Raw genomic sequence first — 24,701 nt, forward strand, 5'->3', positions numbered from 1 at the left:
TCTAGTATAACTTTTTGTCTAAAGATCTGAAACCATTCAGTGACAGATATGCAAAAATAAAGGATATCAGGAAGAAGGGCCAAATCATTTTTTCACAGTTCTGTAATCCTAAACAACAGACCGTGATGCTGGAGACATGACAATGTCAGCATATGCCTACGTGCTTTTTTAGATAAGAGCTTTGCATTTGTTCATCTATGGAGTCATTCACCACATGGACTCTCTCCAAAGCCTCTCTGTGATCTATCATATAATAGATTAGTCCAGAACCCTGTCAGGAACAGCTATAACAAACTATGTGAAGAGCTTCAGCTGTGCCTGCAAATGTTCCTGTAATTGCTTGGGTTAGGTGAGACCATCACAAATGTGCTATGTCCAAATTGCATTACTATTTTGCATTACTGCTTTTCTATTTTTTGCATAATTTATATAATGTTGTTTATGTTGTTTTATGGGAATAATATCACTTTTCAACTTGCCTTGCAGAATTATTCAAGCACAGTACATACACTCAGTGATCACTTTATTAGGTAGACCTGTAAACTAGCTTGTTAATAAAATTATTTAATCAGCCTATCATGTGGCAGCAACTAAATGCATAAAGGTATGCAGACATGGTCAAGAGGTTCAACTGCTTTTAAGACCAAATGTCAGATTGGGGAAGAAATGTGACCTAAGTTACGTTGACCGTGGAATGTTTGTTGCCAGACAGGGTGGTTTGAGTATCTCAGAAACTGCTGATCTTCTGGGATTTTTATGCACAACAGTCACTAGAGTTTGCAGAGAATGGTGTGAAAAGCAAAAAACATCCAGTGAGCAGCAGTTCTGCGGGAAGAAATGCGTTGTTAATGAGAGAGGTCAGAGCAGAAGGGCCAGACAGGTCGAAGCTGACAGGAAGGTGAAAGTAATGTAAATAACCATGCATTAGAACAGTGGTATGCAGAAAAGCATCTCTGAACACACAAAGCATCAAACCTCTAAGTGGATAGGCTACAGCAGCAGAGACTTAATACGTCTAAAAAATAAGTCATAAATGCTGCATAAAGTGCTCAATGTATGTAGCTTTCACATTTTGTTGCTTCAGAGTATGTAATCAGGAGATTACAAGTGACTGTAAAGAGGCTGGAAATAGCTGAGGGATGCACCACACCTCCACCAAATATCTGTTCAAAATAATGTCAATAACAATAACGCACATGTCAAGTCAAGACATAAAATCTGTATTGAAAACCAAGTGAGGATTGTATGGGCGTTTTCTGGACTGCCTTACCGCCCCACCTTCCTTCCTCCAATTTACCACCCACAAGTGAACTGTATTGGAGAAGAATCGCAAAACTCTATAATAAACAAAATAAAGTTTTGCGACTGCCAACATCAATTATAATAAAATAATAAAATGTCCAATAATAATAATAATAATAATAATAATAATAATAATAAATCCATAAATGTAAGTATGCCTGCCTTGTCCGTCGCTTGGACAGAACTGTGTTGCCTGCACAGACTGGCCTCTCTCCTCTTGGTGGTACTCCATTGAACAGTGCTGCGCGTTGCATTGTGGGACAATAATAAAGTGCAAAATATTCAGACAGTGTGGGGACAAAGGAGCAAGACACAGCGGAAGGGATTGTACAGTGAACTTTCAAACAGTAGTGCTATTGAAGATAGCATCAAACAAATTAGTCGTCCGGCAAAACAGTATTGGATTCTAGTGTCTCCCAGTCGCTACAAATGAGAGAATGGGACTTTCATTTGCCGCGGTGAGCAGCCCTACCAGCTAAACCTGTGTGCTTCACGGCCGACCGTGGTGTGTTTACCCGGGTCATATTCGGTCTACAAACCTGAGGCTTTCAGTTAGACGACAGGCCGGATCACTCCACTGTCTCTTGTGCAAGGTAACTTAAATGCCGAGAATGAATTGTGGTTCGACAGCGAACTTATTTGTGTTTAGCTAATGGAGAATGCGTGTATGGCGTTGCTATGTTAAGAGGTAACGTTAAAAAAGTAGCCTACCGATTTAACTGGCCAACAAGCTAACTTTATAATAAGCTAGCCGGCCGTGCTACATAGGCCAAATTGATCTATTTTTAACAGTGGCAAATGTACGCGTTTCGAGTCACAAATATGCGATTGTGGCCAGCCTGGCTAGCTGAATTATTTCGAGTTTGTTTGCCAAAATTGCTTTGTTGATTTCAAATGAGCTTCATCATTACACTGATAGACGACTGACCAGCATTTAAGTAGCAGTTAGCTAGTTTGTTGGCTAAATAACCCTTTTGCCAGGTTTATTAAATAGCTCATTTGAGACCTTACTAGGATGTTAACTTAATGGCAAATCTCTATTCCCTGGTGTGCATGGTATGATTAACCTAACTGTTAAGTTGTAACGTTAATGCACCGTTAGCTCACTGGCTTGTTAAAAAGCACGTGTTTACGGCAGTTGATACCGCGAGTCACAGTTGTTGCGCTCTGGGAAGTCATTATAAACAAACCAGAAGAGCAGGTTGCTCCGCCCCCACTTTCCCTTACACAAAAACAGGGGCGAGCAAACTTGTGTTACTAGCTTGTAGAGTGCTATTCTCAACATCTGCATGCGACCTGTTATTGATTTATACACTGTTGTTATTTGTATGGATTTCTGCCAAACATGCAGCAGAAACAGCTTGCTAAAACAGGCACCTTCAGAGGGCAGGCTATGGAGAAGTTAACATTATGAAAAGCAATGCACTTGATCAAAAATGATACACCAATGTACATTTCATGTGTGTAGTTTTAAATTAAGACACAATAATTGTGCATCATTAATAAAAATTAAAAAACTATGTACTGATTTGCATTACATTTCCCTGTATTTCATTGTGTGTGTTTCATTTTGTTATATCACTTACTCTTGCATGGTATTGAGTCTGTACTGTGCACTGTGACAGACCACGTACTGGGCCGTTAGGTAGAGTTGGTCTCAAGCAGCTTCCTAAGAACACTAAGGAAATGTGACAGGTGAGCACTTTGAAAGAGAATGAAGGAATAGGCCCTCAGCAGGACAGGCTTGTGTGATAGGTGATGTGGGGTCCTCTGGGTCTTTGTGTGAGGCCAGTATTCAGGACCGTCCATGGCTGCATTGCTCATGTAGAATAAAACTTCTTTGTGTGTGCTTGGTTATTATTTTCCCAGGACATGAATATGTAACAGAAATACATTTATCAGCATGCTTTCCATGTTGGCAGAGAACATCAAAAGTGAGTTTATTTATTTATTTTGTGTAGTAAAGCATTCCATCAGAAATCATATCACTTTCTGAACTCACCCTTTTAGATTTGAATGGCATTTTCTCCTGCACATTAACTAGAGTGGTAGAATGTGGTTTGATTAACCAGGATGAGGTGGTGCCTCATGTGTTTTCAATGGGTGTGTTTCAAAAATAGAAATGAAAGAATATATTAAGTTTTTAATGGATAAAGAAATGGATTTGTAATTAACAAATTTGAAGCAGCATTAGTTCTTATTTATTGTGTGGGTAGTTAGTTATAGTGCCACATATATTTATATTAGAGTTAAAAGAGGCATTATTTCATTTATATATCAAATCAAGATATCAAAAAATCTAAATGCCACATCAAGCAACTTTCTTGCTGCTGCACAGTGCAGTATCAAGTCTGTGACTGTTTTCAGAAACATGTTGGACAACAGCACACCAAATGCAGAAAAGTGTCTAAAAAGCGGATGGAAGAACACAGGTCACTTGGTTAGCCCTGTGTGAAAGCATCTGCCTGTCACTCTCCAAACACAGAACAGCCACAATATGAGGATGAGATATTTCCCATTCCAGAACAAACAGATATTCTGACACATTATGAAATAGATGAAGTTAATCAGGTTCTCACAGCATTGGGGGACACCTGGAAGTTATGTATCAGCTACAAGATGGGTTCCATTGAAAGCAGGAGTGAACAAATTCAAATCCTCACTACATATCCACAGTCCTGGTCTCTTCAAAGAACTCGCATGGCATTTAAAACATTGTATCATGTCATGAAAAGCCCACGTCGCATAGCTTACTGGCCACTCCAGACTCAGAAAGGAGTACCCTTCCAGAGGAGGCTTGAGAGAATGAGAAACCTTCCTATAGATCTGAAGATGTGAGCAAGGTCTTGCAGGGAAAAAACACTGTGTCCTGTTTATGATGTAGAGCTTGGAAGGAGAGTTCACAAACAAAAGAGACTGGTGCTTTACTATTTGCCAGATGCCTATTGGTTATTTGGATAACTACAACCTTGTTTATTTTGGACCAAAAGTATTGAATTGTGGATAACATTATTTTTAAGCTTTCCGATAATAACAGAACCATACTGTTATATTTATTTTTGCAGAAGATTCATGTGTCTTTGGTAGAGTGGTGGGTCCAATATGGGTGATCTTGGAGGGCTGCTGTCTCATGAATGGTTCAGCAATGAAACCACATTCTAACACTCTCATATGGGTTGAGTTGTATAAAAAAGTTTGTTCAAATCTAAGAGAATGAGGTCAGAAAGTGATTGATTTATGGCAGAATGCCCCAGTCAGTTCCTAAAATCAGGCCTACCTTAGCATCTCTTACAAGCACTGCCCCTATCCACTCAATGAAATCGATACAACCTTATAGTGCCCTTTTAGTAAACCTGGGCTGCCAGGCCCGTGCTGTTATGCTGTTATGATACATCCACATTTTGATTAAAGGGCAGCTGGTTATGATAGTCTGCTTAAAAAAAAAAAAAAAATGCGAGATGGAATTTTATTTTTCTGCATTTCTTTGAAATTGTGTGCATATGTAGCAAATGAACTAGTGGCAATCGTGTTCCCTGGCTGGTAAGCATAGTTCCACCCCCCCTTCCAGCATCTGAAGCTCTATTGCCTTGATTCACCTCCTGTCTGTTTTGAGTCTAAAGTATAACATTTACTAATGGGGAGCTTTGGTGAGTTGCTCTTGGGATTGACTGAAATTTTGGCTTCTGAATCCTGGAATGAAAGGTTTGTATTTTTCTTGTATATGCAGTCAACATTGTTGCTGAAGTGAGTTGTAACTATCCACTTGCCTCAGTGTGTCTGACAGCTGTGGCTATAGTTTAGCATGGCCAGCCCCTTCAGAGTTTGATGGAAAATCTCATGCATCCAGTGTCCTGTGCTAGTCTCCACAAGAGCTTGGCTTCTTTTAGGGTCCATCTGCTTTGATTATTCTTACATAACTTGGCATTTGGGTTCCCACTCTCCCTCCATTTCTGTTGAGTTATTTGCTGCATTGAGAAACGAAAAGGCCTGGATGATGCGGCTTCGGAAAGCTTCAAATGAAACTTAGGCACAGGTTTAATCATGTACGTGATGTGGTAATCCCGGGACTGATATATCATTCAGAAGCTGATATTTCTGCATATTGGCTAAGTTACTACAGTTAATCAGTGGTTTTTAGTTCTTTTTGGCTGCTGCTAGTACAACCCCAATAGTATCCTACATAGATTTTATCTGTCATTGTATTCATTTTATTTTTTGCTGCCAGAAGAGTAACTTGATTCATGATATTCATGGTTCAGAGCAGCATGATTCATGATCAAGGTAATAACTTGATTCATGATACCCACAAAACTATGAAAATAAAATGCTTATTTTCTTGAAGTTGCTTTCTATTTAGCGCTAAGAGCATTTGCTGAGCTCAGGTTTCTGTAACCTGTTCTGAGTATTAAGAAATTTCTGAAAAGCTGTGGTGTAATTGAGTACTATTGGAGTAGTACTAAGGAAGAAGTGCTGTTGCTTTGTTAGCCTTCAAGTATACGCTGTCTTGGTAGCCATTCATTGAAAACCCCATTCATTGGAAACAGCACATGATTATTTTGCAGGGTTTTTTGATTGGGTCCTCACAGGTCAAGTGGAGGCCCAAGAGATGAAGGTAGCTGTCTAGTGCTTCAGCTGCTAGGTTGACTATATTGACTTTTGCCAACCTGGATTCTCGATTTTCTAGATTCATTAATTATTTACAGTATGGAGTTGTGTTACTACCAAGTAAGTAGTGTTCATAGTTTGCTAACATTTTACAGGAACTACTATAAAAATGCCTAATGAAATTGAGAGCATATCTAAACGTTGCTAACTAGCTGAAAATATGAATGACTACTGAACACTGCTTTTAGCTAAGCAGGCACTGCCTAGAGGCTGCTGCTTCACTTCATCTTTTGCTGTGCAACCAGAATCTTAAAGACGCAAACCGTGATGCAACCTGCTGTCTAAGACAAGATCTCAGAGGTGCTGGAATGAAATAATGAATATGGTTCTGTCAGAAGAATGCTCAGGGGAATCCGAGACTTGGCAGGAGAGTGAATAAGATTCAAGCCTCTTGACTGTAGCCAGCCGCTCTAACCTTGGTGCCTAATTGGCCACAAAGGAGTCCAGGGAGGGCTTGTTGGTGGGGTCTCATCATGCAGGAGCCACTGCAGCAGCTGTGTATGAGGTGGGCTCTTCAGAGGGACTCAGCTGGTGGCCTGCAGATTGGAAGGAGGTGGAGGCAGGCAGGGCTTGTGTCAGAGGTGACTCACTCCATCACACACAGCATGGCCTCCTCCCTTTTACAGCTTGTTCAATGACTGCCTCTTCATGTGAGAAGTGTTAAAGTGTTATCGTGTGTTCCTGCACACTCCTGCCAAGCGACAACAGACCTGAAATCAATCTGGGCCTCAGTAGCTTCCAAATGTAAGACCTGATGCTTGTCTTGGCCATGTTACTGTGTGTATGTGTGTGTGTATGCATACATGTGCAGCCAATCCTATTGGTACTCCCTGATTCTGATCGAGACACGGGCCAGGGACCTGGTTAATGAAGCTCTTTGTCCCTGATTTTTTGACAGTGCATTGTCAGGACATGTATGTGGCCTGTTTGACTCCGCACCAGCGTTGAGTCATGCCCTGCTGCTCATTCTCCCTCTACGTTTATTTTTCACTTCCTCAACTGTTTCAGCAACCAGCCTAACCACAGTAATGACACAATGCCTTGGCCTATCAAGACAGCTTACCTTTTTTCAATGGTAGCTTTGTTCCTGGCTTGTGAAATAAAGGCTTTCATGTAAAATATGATCTACTGGGAAGCCATCAAAGGTCCTAATGTGCAATCGCAGTGAAACCCAGCAAAATGGAAAGGTTTTGCATCATCTTTGTGTTGTCTTAAAACTTGCCACTTTCAGTTGAAATATGGAGGCATTGACTGACGTGATTTGTGTTTGTAGGTAACCCTGCTCACCCCCTGGAGCGGGCAGAGCCGGTAAGATGGGCGTAAAGACCTTCACGCACAGCTCGCCCACGCACAGCCAGGAGGTGCTGGAGAAGCTGAACGCCCTGCGCAGTGCGGGGCAGCTGTGCGATGTCACGGTACGCGTCCAGGACAAGGTGTTCATGGCCCACAAGGCAGTGCTGGCCTGCTGCAGCGACTTCTTCCGCTCCAAGCTGCTGGGCCGGCCGGACGAGCACCACGACGTCCTCGACCTCCACCACGTGACGGTGAGCGGCTTCACCCCCCTGCTGGAGTACGCCTACACCTCCACCCTCTCCATCAACACCGAGAACATCATCGACGTGCTGGCAGCCGCCAGCTACATGCAGATGTTCGCCGTGGCCAGCACCTGCTCCGAGTTCATGAAGTCCAGCATCCTGTGGAATGCGGGCGGGGCGGGGGGAGGGGCTGCCGGGCAGGAGAAGCCGCGGGACTCCGCCTCCGAGGCCACGCCCGCCTGCACCCTGACCCCGCTGGACGGCAGCAGCCTGTCACCCGTCTCTTCCGAGTGCAGCGTGCTGGAACGGGCCGCGCCCGTCTGCCGCCAGTCCCGCCGCAAGCGCAAGGCCTTCGTGGTCATGTCCCCCGAAAGCCCGCTCAAGTCCCCGCCCGTGGCCAACCCCTCGCCCTCCTTCCCCGAGGGCTCGGCCCAAACCGCCGACTCCTCGCTGGCCTTCCCCTGGACCTTCCCCTTCGGCCTGGACCGCCGCTTCCACCTGGACAAGGCCAAGCTCCCGGAGGGCCTGGAGCAGGCCGGGCCGTCCGCCGCCGCCCGCCGCCTGGCCGAGTACCTCACCTGCGAGGGCTCCAAGGAGGAGGAGGAGGACGTGCACGTGAAGGTGGAGCGTCTGAGCGACGAGGAGGCGCAGGAGGAGGCGCAGGAGGAGGCCTCGCAGCCCGTCAGCGCCTCGCACAGCTCCCTGAGTGACCAGCAGACGGTCCCCGGGAGCGAGCAGGCCCAGGAGGACCTCCTGATCAGCCCGCAGTCCTCCTCTATCGGTGGGTAACATAGCCACTCTCCAACTCTTTTACAGGAACCCCACTCCTGCACTTTTACTGTAACCCCTCTCCCGCTCTTTTACAGTAACCCCACTGCTGCACTTTTACTGTAACCCCTCTCCAACTCTTTTACAGTAACCCCACTCCTGCACTTTTACTGTAACCCCTCTCCCGCTCTTTTACTGTAACCCCTCTCCTGCTGTTTTACTGTAACCCCACTCCAGATCTTTTACTGTAACCCTACTCCTGCTGTTTTACTGTAACCCCACTCCAGATCTTTTACTGTAACCCACTCCTGCTCTTTTACTGTAACCCACTCCTGCTCTTTTACTGTAACCCCTCTCCCGCTCTTTTACTGTAACCCCTCTCCTGCTGTTTTACTGTAACCCCACTCCAGATCTTTTACTGTAACCCTTCTCCTGCTGTTTTACTGTAACCCCACTCCAGATCTTTTCTGTAACCCCACTCCAGATCTTTTACTGTAACCCACTCCTGCTCTTTTACTGTCCATAAATTAACCCAGAACTGACTACAGTCCACTCAAATGCAGGGTATATCAGCATGAGCCACCGAGCGGCTCCCATTTTAATGTGCAACCAAGCAAGGTTGTAGCATGACCCTGGGTGACATTTATGAACGTGTACCTTGAGGATATAGTACATTTGGGCCAGTTTAAAATAGCAGATGGCTTGTCTCATAAAATCAGTATAATTATTTTTACCATCTATTCCTTTTTTCACGTTTTTCCCCAGTCCAGTTTAGACTAATACTCATTTATTCTACGCTGGCAGTATTTCCCAAAGGAAACGTAAAATGTACAACAGCAATGAGCACTCCAGTCCACATGTGCGGAGATGCGTACCTCTGCCCCACTGCAGAGCAGGAATAACTATTAAAGCTAAAGCCCCGTAACAAAGCTGTGTGTTAAGCACATTTTCCCAGTTTGCGCTGTTTTATGATCCTATAACAGAAACAGAAACGCTATTTTTTGGGTTTTAGGGTCTGTGGACGAGGGCGTCGCTGAGGGGCTGTCTTCGATACAGGGTACATCCCACACGGGCGCCCACGCTGAAGATGATGACAGGTAATCTTCTGACCGTTTCATTGCTTTGTGTGTCGCAGCTTTTTGCTGTTAATTGGAGGAACGGTCCTGCACAAAGTGCCTGCGTCTTGCCCCCTTGGCTTGTACAGAACTGCACTGTTTAGGACAGGCAGATGGCATCTTTAGCAGTTGGGCCTTTAGGCTTTTCTGAGACAAGATAGAAATTCTGCACACAAAATTATCCCCACCTACAAATAAACAAATATTTATAAGTTGTGTTTACAAAGCTATGAACCTCTACTGTGCCGTGACACCTTTTTCATCGCGAGACTAGGCAGAATTTAAATGGCTGTAACAGCAGAACAAAAGGCAGTAGTTCAAATTCTATATCTCAGTCTCATTACTACAAAATACAAGAGTAGCTGTGGTGCAACCTCCTGGCTTCGATTTGAGATCGTTGCCTTGATTCCCCTCCTGTGTGGTTTCTTCCAGGTTGGAAAACGTTCAGTACCCTTATCATCTGTACATAAGCCCCTCCAGCAGACCGGGGGCTAACGGCCCGGACCGGCCCTTTCAGTGCCCCACCTGCGGGGTGAGGTTCACCCGCGTTCAGAACCTCAAGCAGCACATGCTCATCCACTCAGGTAGGCACCCTGCTGGCTCTGGCTCTGTCACTGTGGAGAGCACTGCCCTGCCTGGAAAATGCCTTCTGCATGATTTATGCTCATGTTTCTCCATGCTCTCACCCACCCCTCCTTATCTCGGGCCTGCCTAATTAATGGAACAGATGACTGCTTTAATGATTGAGTCATACACTTGGCATCTCCAGGAAGGTTGGTTTGGCAACCGAACTGCCTGTGTGGCTTCACACAGACAATAAGTTTAGGGAGAAAGTAAACTGATCGTTATACTTCACACATGCTCAAATGCTGAATATGCGGAGTGACGGTGGACCTTTTGAATAAGGGTGTGCGGGTTCAGGCTGTGGGCCGTGCGGTGGGCTCTATGGTAGAGGCAGGGGAGGAGCCTGGGTTAGTGTGAGGCAGTGTGTGTTGGGCATGGGGGTTGAGTCGAGCCTATGGGATATAGTAACGGAACCCCAGCCGTTAGTCTAGGCTCAGGCTTAGGTGACAGCTGGACGGAGAAGGATCTGAGCAGTTTCGAGCTTTCAAACAAAGAGCGAATCAGCTGACAATGTCACGTGTGTTTATGTGAGGGGATGAGAACAGGGCAGATTTCATACTCAAAGTGGGGCCACAGTTAAGCTACATTCAGACAACACTGACGCTAAGAGGAGACAAGACAGGGCAGGCGTTCACCGGATATAGCAAACTGATACTGTTTACTGTAATCAACCTGAGAGACGTCATTACTTCAGTTTACGCAATACTTTAGTTATTGTGCTTCTGTGCCGTTTTGTCCTGTGTATTTTACATCAGCGGGAGGCACTGGGTTTGGCTGGTGTTACAGTGTTTGTTGACCCTACTGCATAGCCAGTCTTGCTGCATCCGATCATCTGGATAGAGACAAGTAGCCATGTCTGTTTAATATCTCCCCTGATCCGCCCGCTTACTGTATGCCGCTGAATCGGGACCAGCGCATATCTTTGAAATGATTTTTATCTGTCTCTACGCAATGAACCCCATGGAAATGCAGCGCACATGTGGCTGGAATGAGCCGGAGAAATATATTTATTTTTTTTTATTGAAAGAAAGAAAGAAGAAAATAAAAAGGGCTTAATCTTTCCGTCATGGCACGTTTATGAGGGCCGTAAATAACCTGCAGGACCCTTTTTTACGTATTCCTTAGGCACCGCTTTCATGGAAACACTTCTGTTGGGCCAACTTCATTTCGCTCGTGTCGGTCCCCCATTTAGGATGTGTGCTTTATATAATGTGTGGCAGTTTAGCGAAGTTGAGCATGAGCGCCCTGCTCTGACTCCTTCCTATGGGTGGGGACTGTATATCATTGTTACAGCCTCTGCTATTGGTCTAGGGGACGTTAGCGTGGGCTTTCTTCCGAGACGCAGGTTGCCATTGGCTGCTTTCTGTTCCAGTGCAGTTAGGCTCTCACAGATAACGGTCAGGGGCTCGTCATGTGCACTCAGCGCCCTGGCGCTCTGGCAGACCGTAGCCCTCCCCTCCCTGCCATGTGTGGGTCGCCTTGAGGCACTGCCAGCCGCAGTCTGACCTGGCACTCACAACCAGGCCATGGGGCCCTTCCAAGCATCGGGCAGTGCCTTAGCAGGGTGAGCCAACCAGCTGCCCCAAAGCAGGCAGTTCTTAAAGATAAGGCCCTCATTCATAATCTAACCATGACAGTATTAGTGGTAACATGGTTACTTCTTCATTAAAGGAAAAATAATTTCCATACTTGGTTCAATCCATATATTGTTGCAGTAATGGTAATCTATATGAAATATAACTTGTGTTGTGTTATTCTTTTGTAATTCTGTCATGTAAGACGTCTTCCAATCTGGTATTACAGTACAATTCCCTTAAAGCACAACATGTGATTAGACATCACAGGCTTTGACTTTACAATGACCTGGGGGACAGAAACATGGAAACGTTTCAAGATTCGACATGCCAGGACAAGGACTCGTACATGTAGTTAGATGATTGATATTGAAATATAATGACAAGTAGCAAAGAGCATGATTTTTATTTATGTAACCTTCATGTAATCTCTCTTGCCAGCGAGCCCTGGGGCCTACATGTCTTTGCACTGTGGGAGAAAGCCAGATACATTTTCTGCGTATATTTATTTATTATTAGCCAAGTTTCCTGGTCTCACCATCTCTTTTTTTTTTGAAGGGGAATGAAGGGGATGCATGCTGTATCATTTTCAAAAAGGTGTACACACATACACGTGAGCACACACAAACACGTGAGCACACACAAACACGTTGCATTCATGTGAATAATTTTAATTACATTTCAATTAAGTTTTTAAGTATGTAATTATTTAATTATTAATTTTAAATGTACAAATCTGAGGGAATAGTGATTGAAGCATTGCTTCAGCATCTCTGTTCAGTTGCTGCTGCATGTTAATCCACGCTCTCTCCTCCCCCCGCAGGGATTAAGCCCTTCCAGTGTGATCGTTGCGGAAAAAAGTTCACCAGGGCGTACTCCCTAAAGATGCACCGTCTGAAGCACGAAGGTAAACGCTGTTTCCGGTGCCAGATTTGTAGCGCCACTTTCACCTCCTTCGGCGAGTATAAGCACCACATGAGGGTCTCCCGCCACATAATCCGCAAGCCACGGATTTACGAGTGCAAAACCTGCGCCGCCATGTTTACCAACTCCGGCAATTTAATCGTACACCTGAGGAGTCTGAACCATGAGGCGTCAGAGCTAGCAAACTACTTCCAGAGCAGGTGAGAAGTTTGGCAAGTTACCACAATTCCACACAAACCGCTGAACACAGTCCACACAAACCACTGACCGCAATCCACGCCACCTTCAGCTAACGCTACAGATTCACTGCATTAAGCAGACGGCAGGTCCTGGAAACAAAATAAACTGTATTAATATTGGTTATGAGTTACAGTGCAGTCTGTAAATATTTGGACAGTGACACATTTCTTGGTGTTTTGGCTCTCTACTCAGGCACATTGAGTTTGAGTTTGAAATAAAACAATGACTATGACATTGAAGTGCACACTTTTAGCTTTCATTTTAGGTGTTGGCTGAACAGTATAGGAATTGTAGCTATTTGTATACCTGGTCCCTCACGATTTCAGGGGACCAAAAGTAATTGGACAACTGTTCAACGGATCAAGAACACCCCTGGAATGTTGGCATAGATGTGTTGAAGACGACCATCAAGAGAAGACTACTCCAGCATAACCTCAGAGGATTCACCACAAGATGCAAAAAAAAAAAAAACAGCTTGCTAAAATGTACATTAAAAAGTCTGTGGAGTTCTGGAAAAACATTTTATGGATAGATGAGATGAAGATCAACCTGTACCAGAGTGATGGAAAGAGGAAAGTGTAGAGAAAAAAAGGAACAGTGATCCAAATCGTGCCACCTCATCTGTCAAACATGGTGGAGGTGTTATGGCTTGGGCATATATGGCTGCCACTGGAACTGGCTCACTTGTGTTTATTGAGCAGGATGAATGCCAAAGTATACAGAAACATCTTGTCTGCTCAGATCCAAGCAAATTCCTCAATCAATTCTTCGTCAATTCATCATGCAGGAGGACAATGATCCAAAACATACAGCCAAAGCAACCAAGAAGTTTTTTACGGGCCACAAAGTGGAATGTTCTTGATTGGCCAAGTCAATCACCTGACCTCAATCAAATTGAGCGTGCATTTCACTTGCCCAAGACTGAAGGCAGATTGCCCCCAAAATAAGCAGGAACTGAAGATGGCTGCAGTACAGACCTGGCAAAGCTTCACCAGGGAAGATACCCAGCGTCTGGTGATGTCTATGGGTTGTAGACTTCAGGCAGTAATTGACTGCAAAGAATCACAACAAAATATTGAATGTGATGACATTGTTTATGTTCATTTTTCCAATTACTTTTGGTCCCCTAAAATTGGGGGGACTGTATAAATAAGGCTGTAATTCCCACACAGTTCAGCCAATATGGATGTAAAAACCCTCAAATTAAAACTGAAAGTCTTGAAAATGAATGTTTTATTTGAACTGTTTATTTGCTGGTGTACAGTGAAAACAACCAAAAATATGTCACTGTCCAAGTGCTTACAAACTGCACTGTATACCTTTCATAATACTTCATAACATACATTCATGACACGCTTATAGATGTTGAATTCCATGGGCGATGACATTCTTTAAACATCTGTATTGACCTGTTTTTGTGAATGTTTATGTACATGTGCATAAGTGTTCTTCATAGAACGTGTTACCTCTCACATTTTCACGAGACCACTGGTCCTCTAAGCACATACTTTATCTTCTTTTGAATGTTCACATGAAATGGAGCACATGCATTGGCTAATACTATATGAAGGTATTGCATTTTGCAGCAATAGGTTTGTGCTGTTATAGTGTTCTAGTGAACGAATGGCTGCAATTAGATTTATTTATACAGGGCTTTTCTCTGTCTTTTTGATCAGTGGAGTTGATGGAGAGCAACAGAAATAGGATTGAAGTCAAGATGTGACATACACAGGAAATTCTCTTTTTGGCCAGCCACATATAGAGGCTGAATCATTTACACCTTTATCTGTTAAATGAGCCAAATGTTGTTTTGTGCTGGTATTCCCCTTTAAGAAGTTGTTGTTGTGACCGCTGCATGAATTAATGTTTGAAGTCTGGAATAACAATCATACCTGGCCTGTGGCTGACACTAAATCAGCCTTTTTAGGGTCTTTGGACTCAATAGAAGGAGGCATCTTGTTGGGCTTGTTCTTTTATCACAAATGTCGCAAACAAAAAAAATTCAAAACATCTGTCTGTTCCAACTCAGACCCAACGCTTCCTCCAGTCCGGGAAAACAAGTTTAACAACCTTGAACCCACACTGAATGACAACTCATAGACTGCAGTTGTGCTTAAAATTGTATCATGAACCAAATAGTTGGTGTGCTGAGTGATGTGTTTAATGCCCTCTTTATTTATAACTGGGTTAATACGGAACAGAACCACCACAGCTTAGTGCAGGCTTGTCCCAGAGAGCAGATGTTTTTCTGGCATTCAGAGTGTGCATTTATGCGGAAAAAATGATGAATGCTAATTTATATGGTGTAGAGAATAGTGAAAGGGTTCAACACTGTATCCTGGTGCTTTGAGCATTACTTCATTTGTGGTCCAGGGAATGATGGAGGCCATTTTGTTGTCTCTTTAGTGTGATTGGTGTGACATATTAGCCATATGTTAAATCTATTTAACTAGTATGTATTTTATTTAATGGCAGTGAAGTTTGCACAATGCTTTACAGTGAGCATTTTCCAGAAAAATTCTCCAAAGTGAGGAAAACAAGAACATTTATTAACTTCTGAGTATTAAAGGAAGTTAAGACTGCTCATGAACTGGTAATAAGGGAAAGGCTACATGAAGAAAAAATATCTCTTACTGTAAGTTGGATGTGTAGGCTGTACTGTACATACTTATGACCTGCGTCATGCGCAGTTACTGTGAGTATTTACATTTTATGAAATAATCAGAACCCAAAATGGTGGACTCTTTAACTTTCGGATGGTTCTCGAGGAGAATTGTGTGAAGATGCCAGGGCCTGTATTTACCTGTATTTATGGTGCAGTCCCAGGGCTCTGCCTGTGGTGTATTCTCTCTGGTTATAGATGTAGTGTATTAGTAGGGCTTTGAAATGGAGAGTAATTAAGACGGATTGCGGTAATGGTTGCAGAATGAGTCTGTGGTAGAGCGGCAGGGCCACAGCTGTGATATAGGAGCTGTGGTACAGTGGCTGGCCCCAGTAGGGAGTGTGAACAGGACTACTGTTGGAGAATGTCTGCACTGCCCTGCCAGCTGTCTGCCCTGCCACTTATGCCGTGCTCCAGATCGCTGGGAAAACAGTATTGGGTTTCAGCTGACGTTATTGGGTAATTTAGCCCTAATTAAGGGAAATTGAGTGTTAAGGTTACTTTTTCTATTTTAGACTCCCCCGTTGGAACGTCAAGCTCGGTTTATACCGGCTCGCAGAATTTGTAATAATTTTGGAAGACGGGCTTTCTATAATTCATTTTAACAAAGTTTGCTTGAGCTGGAGGGGTAGGAGTAATTGGTATTATTGTTTTTTTCCCTACTTTCCACGTTAAGATTTTTAAAACTTTTTTGTCCTCTTGGAAAGTCTTCAGATGTTTTCTCACAGCACTTAATCTAATTCTACATGAAACAGAAATCTGCTTTTATATTCCCAACTTTTCCACTTCTTAATCAACTCAAGGCCGCCCAAGCTGGTGCGGCTGAAATGGGCTGTTAACTTTGGGATTTTTATAAGTGTGATGTCTATGCCTGACGCCATTACATGGTATGGAAACTTCTTGGGCCATCTAGATTTGAAGAAGCCGAACCCGCTGCAGCGTGAAGCCTCTCTCTTCACGTCATTTTTATTTTCTCATGGTGATTTATTTAAGCTGATATTACGTGACGGCGGCTCCAGAGTTTCTTGTGGGATTGAGAAAGCAGAGCGACGGGTTTTCAGCTTTCCCTCCGTTTGGCCAGATTACCCTCATTTCCAAAGCACACTTACGAAGCCTGTTTACACTTTGTACAGCAAAATCCAAAAAAAAATCTTAACAAGAGTTTTAGTCTTATATTCACGCTTAAAATCGTATTTCGAAATAAGACTAAAAGATTGGCAACGAGTTGAGACGGTTTGACTCATTTCACGATTCGCCAATGGGGTGAGACAAATTCACTCAAAAATCAAGCAAAAAGTAACTTACAGCAAGCTATTATTTTCTAACTGAGAGAATAAAAAATTAGATTTTAAGTCTCATCACAAGACTATTTTTTGCGGCCTGGAAAGGCCCCTCAGATAGGTGGTGCCTGTGTGTAGTGCTGCAGCGGTTCAGAAAGTGGTTTTACCCCCTTCTCTCTCTCTCTCTCTCTGTCTCTCTCCCCCGCTCAGTGACTTCCTCCTGCCCGACTACCTGAGCCAGGTGCAGGAGGAGGCCCTGGGGCAGTACGAGCTGGCCGACCAGAGCTTCCACAGCAGCCCCTCCGTCCAGATGCCCGTCATCTCCCAGGTCTCCTCCACCCAGAACTGCGACAGTGCCTTCCTGCTCGGCCCCCTGACCGACCGCGAGGAGGAGGAGGAGGAGGAAGAGGAGGAGGCGGGGGCGGGCGGGGCGGGGGCGCTGCTGTCGGATGAGAGGAAAGCCGGCGGCAGCAGCGGGTCTCCGGACACTTTGGAGGAGGATAATTCCAGGAATCAGGAGCTGTCTTCCATTACGATCGAGTAGACTCTGACCCCGCCCCACCCCACCGACGGAAAGTGCCTGAATTCCCTTCCGCGATTTTCACAAGCACCAAGAGGTCACAACCTGACGGCTTTCCGTTCAGCCTCTGAACAACAAAGCTTTCTTTTTCTTTGTACTAAATTAATTACATTCGTATTTTATACAACTAACACGAACTGTGCTTATGATGTTTGATTTTTAAGTGCCGTGGTTGAAAACAGTTGGTGTTAACTGTTACTAGAATCTGATCCCGTCGTGACAGCTTGTAGTCTGGGCTTATGCGCTTGGATGTTCTGATGTTCGATGTGAGTTTTAGTGTGCGTCAGTTTGTATGTCTGCGCTCACGTGTGTATGTTCTCCCTATAAATCTGAATCATGTTACTTAAAAAGTATATGTCAGTATAAAGCATTCATTTTAATGTTACACTTGAACCTGCCTTGTCTTTATACGGTAAGAAAACACAAATGTATTCGTTTTATTCGGAGTTGGACAGTGGTGGCTGCATTGAGGTTTGCTGAGGTCTGGCCTGTGCTCTGTGCTGTCCGTGGATGGCTGTCTGTGGGGTATTGTAATGTGTGGATCTTGGAAGGGAGGTGAGCAGTGGATGCTCAAGCATATTTGGTCTTATCTAAAAGCCAGACTCTTGGACAGTCTTGGAAATGGCACAGGTTTTTTGGGTAAATGTGTCCTATACTGGCTGTATGAATGATGTATTACATGGTCTGACTATCATGCGTTTGGCACCTTTTGAGGGAGGGGTTGCCTGGCTGACTGTGGCTTTCGGCCAATAGGACTCAAGCAGGGTATTTTAATCAGCTTGCAGTCAAAATAGCAATAGTGGATATTACTGGACTGAGCATAATGTATATATTTTTGATTATGTGGCTTAGAAATGGACCAAAAAGTCTGAAATCGGCAAACATGTATGCATAACCCCCCCCCCCCAATTTATTTGAGGTTCCACAGTGCAGTGATTCCAGTGATGTGGTGATGTGAATTACTGTGACTACAGCCCATCACTACCACAAATGACATTTCAGGAAGTAGTTTAAGTACATGCTGGGAACTCTGGGAGGATGAGTCCTGTATGCCTGTGTGTGTGATAGAGCTGGACACCGGTAGGATCTCACACGGTGTGTGACATCAATGCTCAAATGCTGTTCTATTAAAATATTTACCACTCGAGACCACAATTAGGATAATTTATATAAGCCAAAGAAATTAATTTGGGGGAGAAGGAATATTTCCTTATGAGATCCTGAGGCCATCCACCCCTGAAATGTTTAATCCTGCTGTACAGTGAGGAAAAAAACTATCATATCATTACCTTTATGATCTGGGTTAAAGATTTATAAAATCCTCCCCACTATATATTTCATATGTATGAAACACATCAGCCTAGTCGTGTATGTGCGTACAGCACTCTTAAAATCATGCAGATAATGATATGTTCTTAAATACAATCTAAAATGAACAATATTTCACTACATTTGTTGATAAAATGGATCTTCAACTCTGTCTTAGATTATGAGTTGAAATGTTCTGGGGGTGTTAAAACCGACACAGATGTTGAAATGAGCCAGGAAGTGTGGTGAAACTGTCTGTTGGAGATTACCTGGGTCACAGAGACCTTTGTGTACTTATCCATCAGATAACCTAGAAATGTTCCATAGTCATTCAGAAACAATCCTTAATTATGCAGAAATAGTGCATGATCAATGAAATACAAGTGTTGTGTGTTCTCTGTAGCGATATGGGATTGCAAACAAAATGCAAGTGAAACAATCTATCATGCAAACTGTTCACAAATATATGCATGTTTGTATATATGATGCATACATGTATGAATAATTATATAAGTATGTGTATTTGTATGTGTGACTGGTGTTGTGTGGCATTATAGTTACTGTTGTATTATTATTTTATATAACAAAATGCTGCTGTGTGGTAATACTTAAGATAATAGTGTCAAAGTGCCCAGAATATTTCCGTGGACTTTCTTGTGTGCAATAAATAAAGTTAGGGGGTCCGTTACCGACTGTTTATGAATGGTGAAGAATGTACTGTGAGATATTATGATGTGACTAAAAATGAGAATAGGAAAATTGCTGCAAATTCACTCATCCTGTGAAATTTATCACATCCTTTAGAGAAGAAAAAAAAACTAAACAACAAAATGTTTACTGTGGAGTTTTCTGAAATGGTGAAGTGTGCTTTGGGTTTGTGCTTCTAAGCGCACGTGCTTTGCTGTCTTCAGTTTTCTGATAAGCAGCAGGTGTTCTGGGATGAGACAAGGCAATATCTCTGAGCCTGCAATCACACCCCTGTTTATCCAGTGTCTGACTTTTTCCACAGTGGATTAGCCTGAGGGCTTTGCTCTTTCCATGGGTTTTGTAAGATGTCGCTTCTGGTGTGTGCAGTTGTTTTTCATATTTCTTCTGAAGATGGTACATTATCAGGTTTTTATATCTATGATGCACATTTTTTCTGGTCTGTAGTGTTTATGAAAAAGAAAAAAACCCAACTGTCACCATATATTTTTGTGATCTTTTGTATTTCAATTTGTCGTTTGAATATGTATTTTTGGACATTCTTGTTCTCAATGTGAATGGCAGAAAAATAGTCAAATGTCTGAGCCTTATACAGTGATCACCTTACTCTAGTGTGTATATATGTATGGTATTGTGTAGAGATTCATGAAGTTTATAACATAGTTTGCATTGTGTTGCTTTTGATATTTAAATCAGTAGTTTATTCAAATTGCTTTTTATAAAAAAAATATAGTATTGCAGTTACAATATTATTATTGAATGAAAGCTTGTGAGAAAATATTGACTGATTCTGGACACGGTTGCTGAACTAGATGTGTTGTTTTAGAGCATTTTTTAAGTGATCATTCAGAAAATAAGTATATTTTTGTTTTTCTTTAAAGTTGTTGGATGCTTTTAAAGCTTGGCCACCCATTGTGTTTTTGAAATCGCAAGTTAAAAAAGGGGGTGTTTTGTACAAAAAATGTAAATAAAGTTATTAATTGAATCCTGTGATTCAGTTCTCTGTGATCTTGCCACTGTGTAAAAAGGATTCATTTCGGCTGTCTATTTAATGTGCATTGACCATGTCAAATAAATGAAATAAGAATTTGCAGACAGTAGGTATTAGATGGTGACATACATCTGCTGCCCACCTAGTTTAGCTTTATGTTTTCAGTTTTCTACAAATATAGGAACTATGGGAATAAAGATATCATGGGCGCTGAGCTGCAGTGAGTCAGTAATGAAGCATGAGCCTGTATATCAGGGATGCACAACGTGGAATCTCTGGAATGATATCAATAACCAACACCTGCTAGACCCCCATCAGTCTGGCTTCAGATCGGGCCACTCGACAGAGACCGCGCTCCTCTCCGTCAGTGAGTCGCTCCATGCCGCACGAGCAGCCTCCCTCTCCTCTGTCCTCATTCTTCTAGATCTCTACTGCCTTCGACACTGTGGATCACTCCGTCCTCCTGTCCGCCCTGTCAGCAACGGGCATCCGTGGCACAGCCCTGGACTGGATTGAGTCCTACCTCTTTGGTCGCTCCTTCCAGGTTGCCTGGGCTGGTACGGTATCGACACCTCGGCCCCTTGCCACAGGAGTTCCCCAGGGCTCAGTCCTAGGCCCGCTTCTTTTTTCTCTTTACACTCGTTCCCTTGGCCCTGTGATCACTGCACATGGGCTATCGTACCACTGCTATGCGGATGATACCCAACTCTTCATCTCGTTCCCACCATCTGATACACTGGTTTCTGCCCGTATCTCTGCTTGCCTGAGTGACATCCAGAGCTGGATGGATAACCACTATCTAAAGCTCAACCCAGGCAAGACTGAAATATTCATTCCTGCTAATACCTCTCCCCACCTGGATCTCTCCATTTCCCTTGGGGATACCACACTCACGCCATCACCCAGTGCAAGGAACCTCGGTGTGGTGATGGACAGCAGACTGTCCCTTTCCGATAACATTGCGGCGGTGACCCGGTCATGCAGGTTCTTCCTATACAACATACGGAGAATCCGCCCCTTTCTCACCCCCTACTTGACCCAGCTCCTGGTCCAAGCGATGGTTCTGTCCCGCCTGGACTACTGAAATTCCCTCTTGGCTGGCCTCCCAGCGTCCGCCATCAGACCCCTCCAACTTATCCAGAATGCAGCAGCTCGTCTGGTCTTCAACCTTCCCAAATACTCACACGTCACCCCCCTGCTTACTTCCCTCCACTGGCTGCCTGTCATGGCTCGCCTCAAATTCAAAACATTGGTGCTAGCCTTCCAAGCAGTTAAGGGGTCTTCCCCAGCTTACCTACAAAAAATCATCAGACCCTACACCCCAGCCAGACCTCTTCGTTCAGCCTCCACAGGCTGCTTGGCACCTCCCCCTCTCCGAACCTCCACCTCACGCTCACGACTACTGTCTGTTCTGACTCCACGGTGGTGGAATGAACTCCCTGTTGAGGTCAAAACTGTAGAATCTCTCCCCACCTTCAAACGCAAACTGAAGACGCACCTCTCCCCATCCCTCCCTACCTCCCTGTGATCCTTAATTGTTGTCTTTGTGATTTACTTTGTGTTTTGGTATTTTTAGTTGGCTAGGTAAGCAGTATTTGGATAGTTAAGTTTGGTCACTTTTGCTTTGTTGTTTTAAAAAAATAATAATAATAAAAATAGACCCTGGTTCTTATCTTTGTTGTACGGGTAGCAATTGAAATTGTACTTCCCTCTAGGGTCTTTCTGCACACTTAGCCCTGGTTATAGGTATGCACTTTGTTGTACATCGCTCTGGATAAGAGCGTCTGCCAAATGCCAATAACGTAATGTAAATTTGTCTGGCCATATTGGCTGATATCGATAACAATAACAACCTGCTTTACATTATAGCACAGTGTGCAATATTTATAATGCGTCACTGCATAGCTTTGCTTTGGGTTGTGGTTAATAATACAAATAATAAATGGAAAATGGAATGGAAAGGGGAAATGTTAAGCTGTCTGTTTTCTCACCATACTTAGTCAGATGATAGCCCTGATTAGTGAACTACGTCTGACTGCTTTAGGGGTGTGGAGGTGTGGGGTGAGCCCACAATCCTGTTTCTGGAAGTCATTATGTGGTCTAAGCAGGTGCATTTTTTTTATCTGGCAGTAGTGAAGATATCTCTTGAAAAAATTGTATTAGCTTTGCTAATAGTGTGCTGAATGTGAGACCCAACTGACTCGATTGTCATAGGAAACACCCATAAAATAAAATTCTAACTCTTACTTTACATAAATGTTACACACATATCCCAGGAATTCCTGCCGAAGAATGTTTCAATGGTTCTCCGTATCAAACAGTATCCATGAAATAAAATTGTAATTTTCCTCACTAAATATGAACTTCACGAGTCTGCTGCTTTGTTCAGGCCTTCTGTCCCTCTCCGGCCCGGAGGCTGTAACATGCGCGTATAAAACATGTATATCTAACACGCACCCTTGCGTGACCCCTCCGCCTCTCCGTTGGAAAATTCCATGTATTTTCCCCCGTCGGGTGAACGTTTTTCCGCACCGCTCATGAAAGCTCTGACGGATGTTGATCACATTTCTCTGGTTTGTCCCAGAGCCACGCTGTCAGCTTTAATAAAGTGCTTGCAACAGGGGTCTTAGGAAAAGGCCTTCTCCCACCGACGTCGCCCACACACGCAGCCTTAGGTGAAGGCCCTGCTGAGGGAGAAAGGCTCGTAAAACCTCTCTCCTTTCACGCTAACGTTGCTGCCTGTTCTTTGGAAGGCTGCAGCCACCGAGGCTCGTGACATTTACAAGTCTGACCTTATTATAAATTAATTTCAGGCACTTGCTTTGTTTACCACCTGAGTGAATAACTTGTGTGCTGTTTTTTTCCCATTCAGACCTGCGCTCTGTGTGTCTGAAGTGTGTGTCTGTCAGCCACTGTTGCTTAAATAATGCCTACCTTACATAATGATCTCATGCCAGAGACCAGAAACCTTAATCTGCAGCCCCTACTAAAACAATAATAAAATGTAGTTATTTTAAGTTCTTAATATATTCAATATACCATGAAAGTGCAGTGTTATCAAGGAGGCACCGAAACAGACTGGAGATATGTAAGTTTTCATGTAGGTTCATCTTGGTTTGCTCCATTAACTGAGCTAATGATAGTATAACACTAGCAGTGTAATTAGTAAAAAATAAATCATCACTATTTAGCTATCATTTGTTGGCTAGATGGTACACTACAACATTAAGTACTCATTATTGAGTACAACATAAAATGGATACTACAACTTTTAAGGTTGTTGAAATTGTTGTGTCGGCAATGTTGGCAGTTGCTTTGTCCCATTGAAAAACCCTCACCCACAGTCAAAGTATCAAACATTGTAACAGACCCATTCTGCCTTCAAAACTACCCAAAGATTAAAGCGCTTCCCAGTAGACCAGCAGAAACATTTACACAGTGTAGGTGCGTAAATCACTGAACACATTGACAGCCATATGTCCATGGTGTAGATGTAATGCAATGCTGAACAAAATGGCAGAATGATCAGCATGGTGTAGTGGTGTAGTCTAGCCTGCTCTGTAAGGCAGTGTGATATGGAGCCCGGACTGTGGGCAGAGGTGTGGAATACTGTGGAAGATTTATTGAGCATTTGAGCCGACTCAATGCACCTGCTTGTGATTCAGTGTTCTTTGGCCCCGGACTCTGTATTAGCCTTATTTTAGATGGAAATTAGGTCACCACTGGTGTAGCTTAACTTTTTAAAGCCATTACTTTACAGATGGATTACCTTTTTAAGACCAGCTATAAATATTAACCCTCGCCTCCTCCTTCTCTCCAATTAGAAATACAGACAGAATGATGAATTCAGGACAAACATCAATCACAGTCCATTTCCTCACCAATTCAATCTCCAAGCATGCTCTTAGATTTGATAATTCAGCACTAAATTGTTCTATTTTTTTCTGGTCTTGTCTTTTAACCTGAAATGATTTTTTTTACCTGAATTTTTGCCTTGCTTGCAGACCTGTGTAAGGGACCACAGCTGAAGAGATGGGAACTGCTGGTTCACCAGCTTCTATCTTTGGGGTAGAAAACCACCAGTATCCACCTGTGAGTGGAAAATGATTAAAAACAAAATAAAAGTAAAGCCTTCAAAAGAAGCATGGCTTCTCCTTTTGGCTTCTGAAGTTAAAAACATGGCAGTTTCCCACAGCACACTATTACTCACTTAGATCCACATATGAACCATATCATCAGAATTATAAATTGACCTGTGCAGTCCAACCTTCCCTTTGCTCTTGTGCCAAAGCTTGGCATTACTACGAAAAACCCACAGGAATACAAAAAAATATTGCCAAATTCTAGAGGGAAATGCTGTACAGAAAATAAAAAAGGATAAAGAGGAATACGCACAGACAAAGTGTGTGCTTGTGTGCGTGTGTGCGT

The 24,701-nt window shown here is 43.4% G+C and overlaps 1 protein-coding gene across 1 annotated transcript; it reads left to right on the forward strand.

The window, feature by feature from the left end:
* Nucleotides 1–1,588: 1,588 nt before the first annotated feature.
* zbtb44 (zinc finger and BTB domain containing 44) lies at nucleotides 1,589–17,065 on the forward strand. Its single transcript, XM_061216172.1, has 6 exons — nucleotides 1,589–1,895; nucleotides 7,241–8,283; nucleotides 9,283–9,367; nucleotides 9,818–9,969; nucleotides 12,407–12,490; nucleotides 16,900–17,065. The coding sequence occupies exons 2-6, from the start codon at nucleotides 7,281–7,283 to the stop codon at nucleotides 16,923–16,925; spliced, it is 1,350 nt and encodes a 449-aa protein (XP_061072156.1). The 5' UTR covers nucleotides 1,589–1,895; nucleotides 7,241–7,280; the 3' UTR covers nucleotides 16,926–17,065.
* The last annotated feature ends 7,636 nt before the right edge of the window (nucleotides 17,066–24,701 follow it).

The sequence above is a fragment of the Conger conger genome, chromosome 13, assembly GCF_963514075.1.
Source record: "Conger conger chromosome 13, fConCon1.1, whole genome shotgun sequence".
Classification (NCBI taxonomy): domain Eukaryota; kingdom Metazoa; phylum Chordata; class Actinopteri; order Anguilliformes; family Congridae; genus Conger; species Conger conger.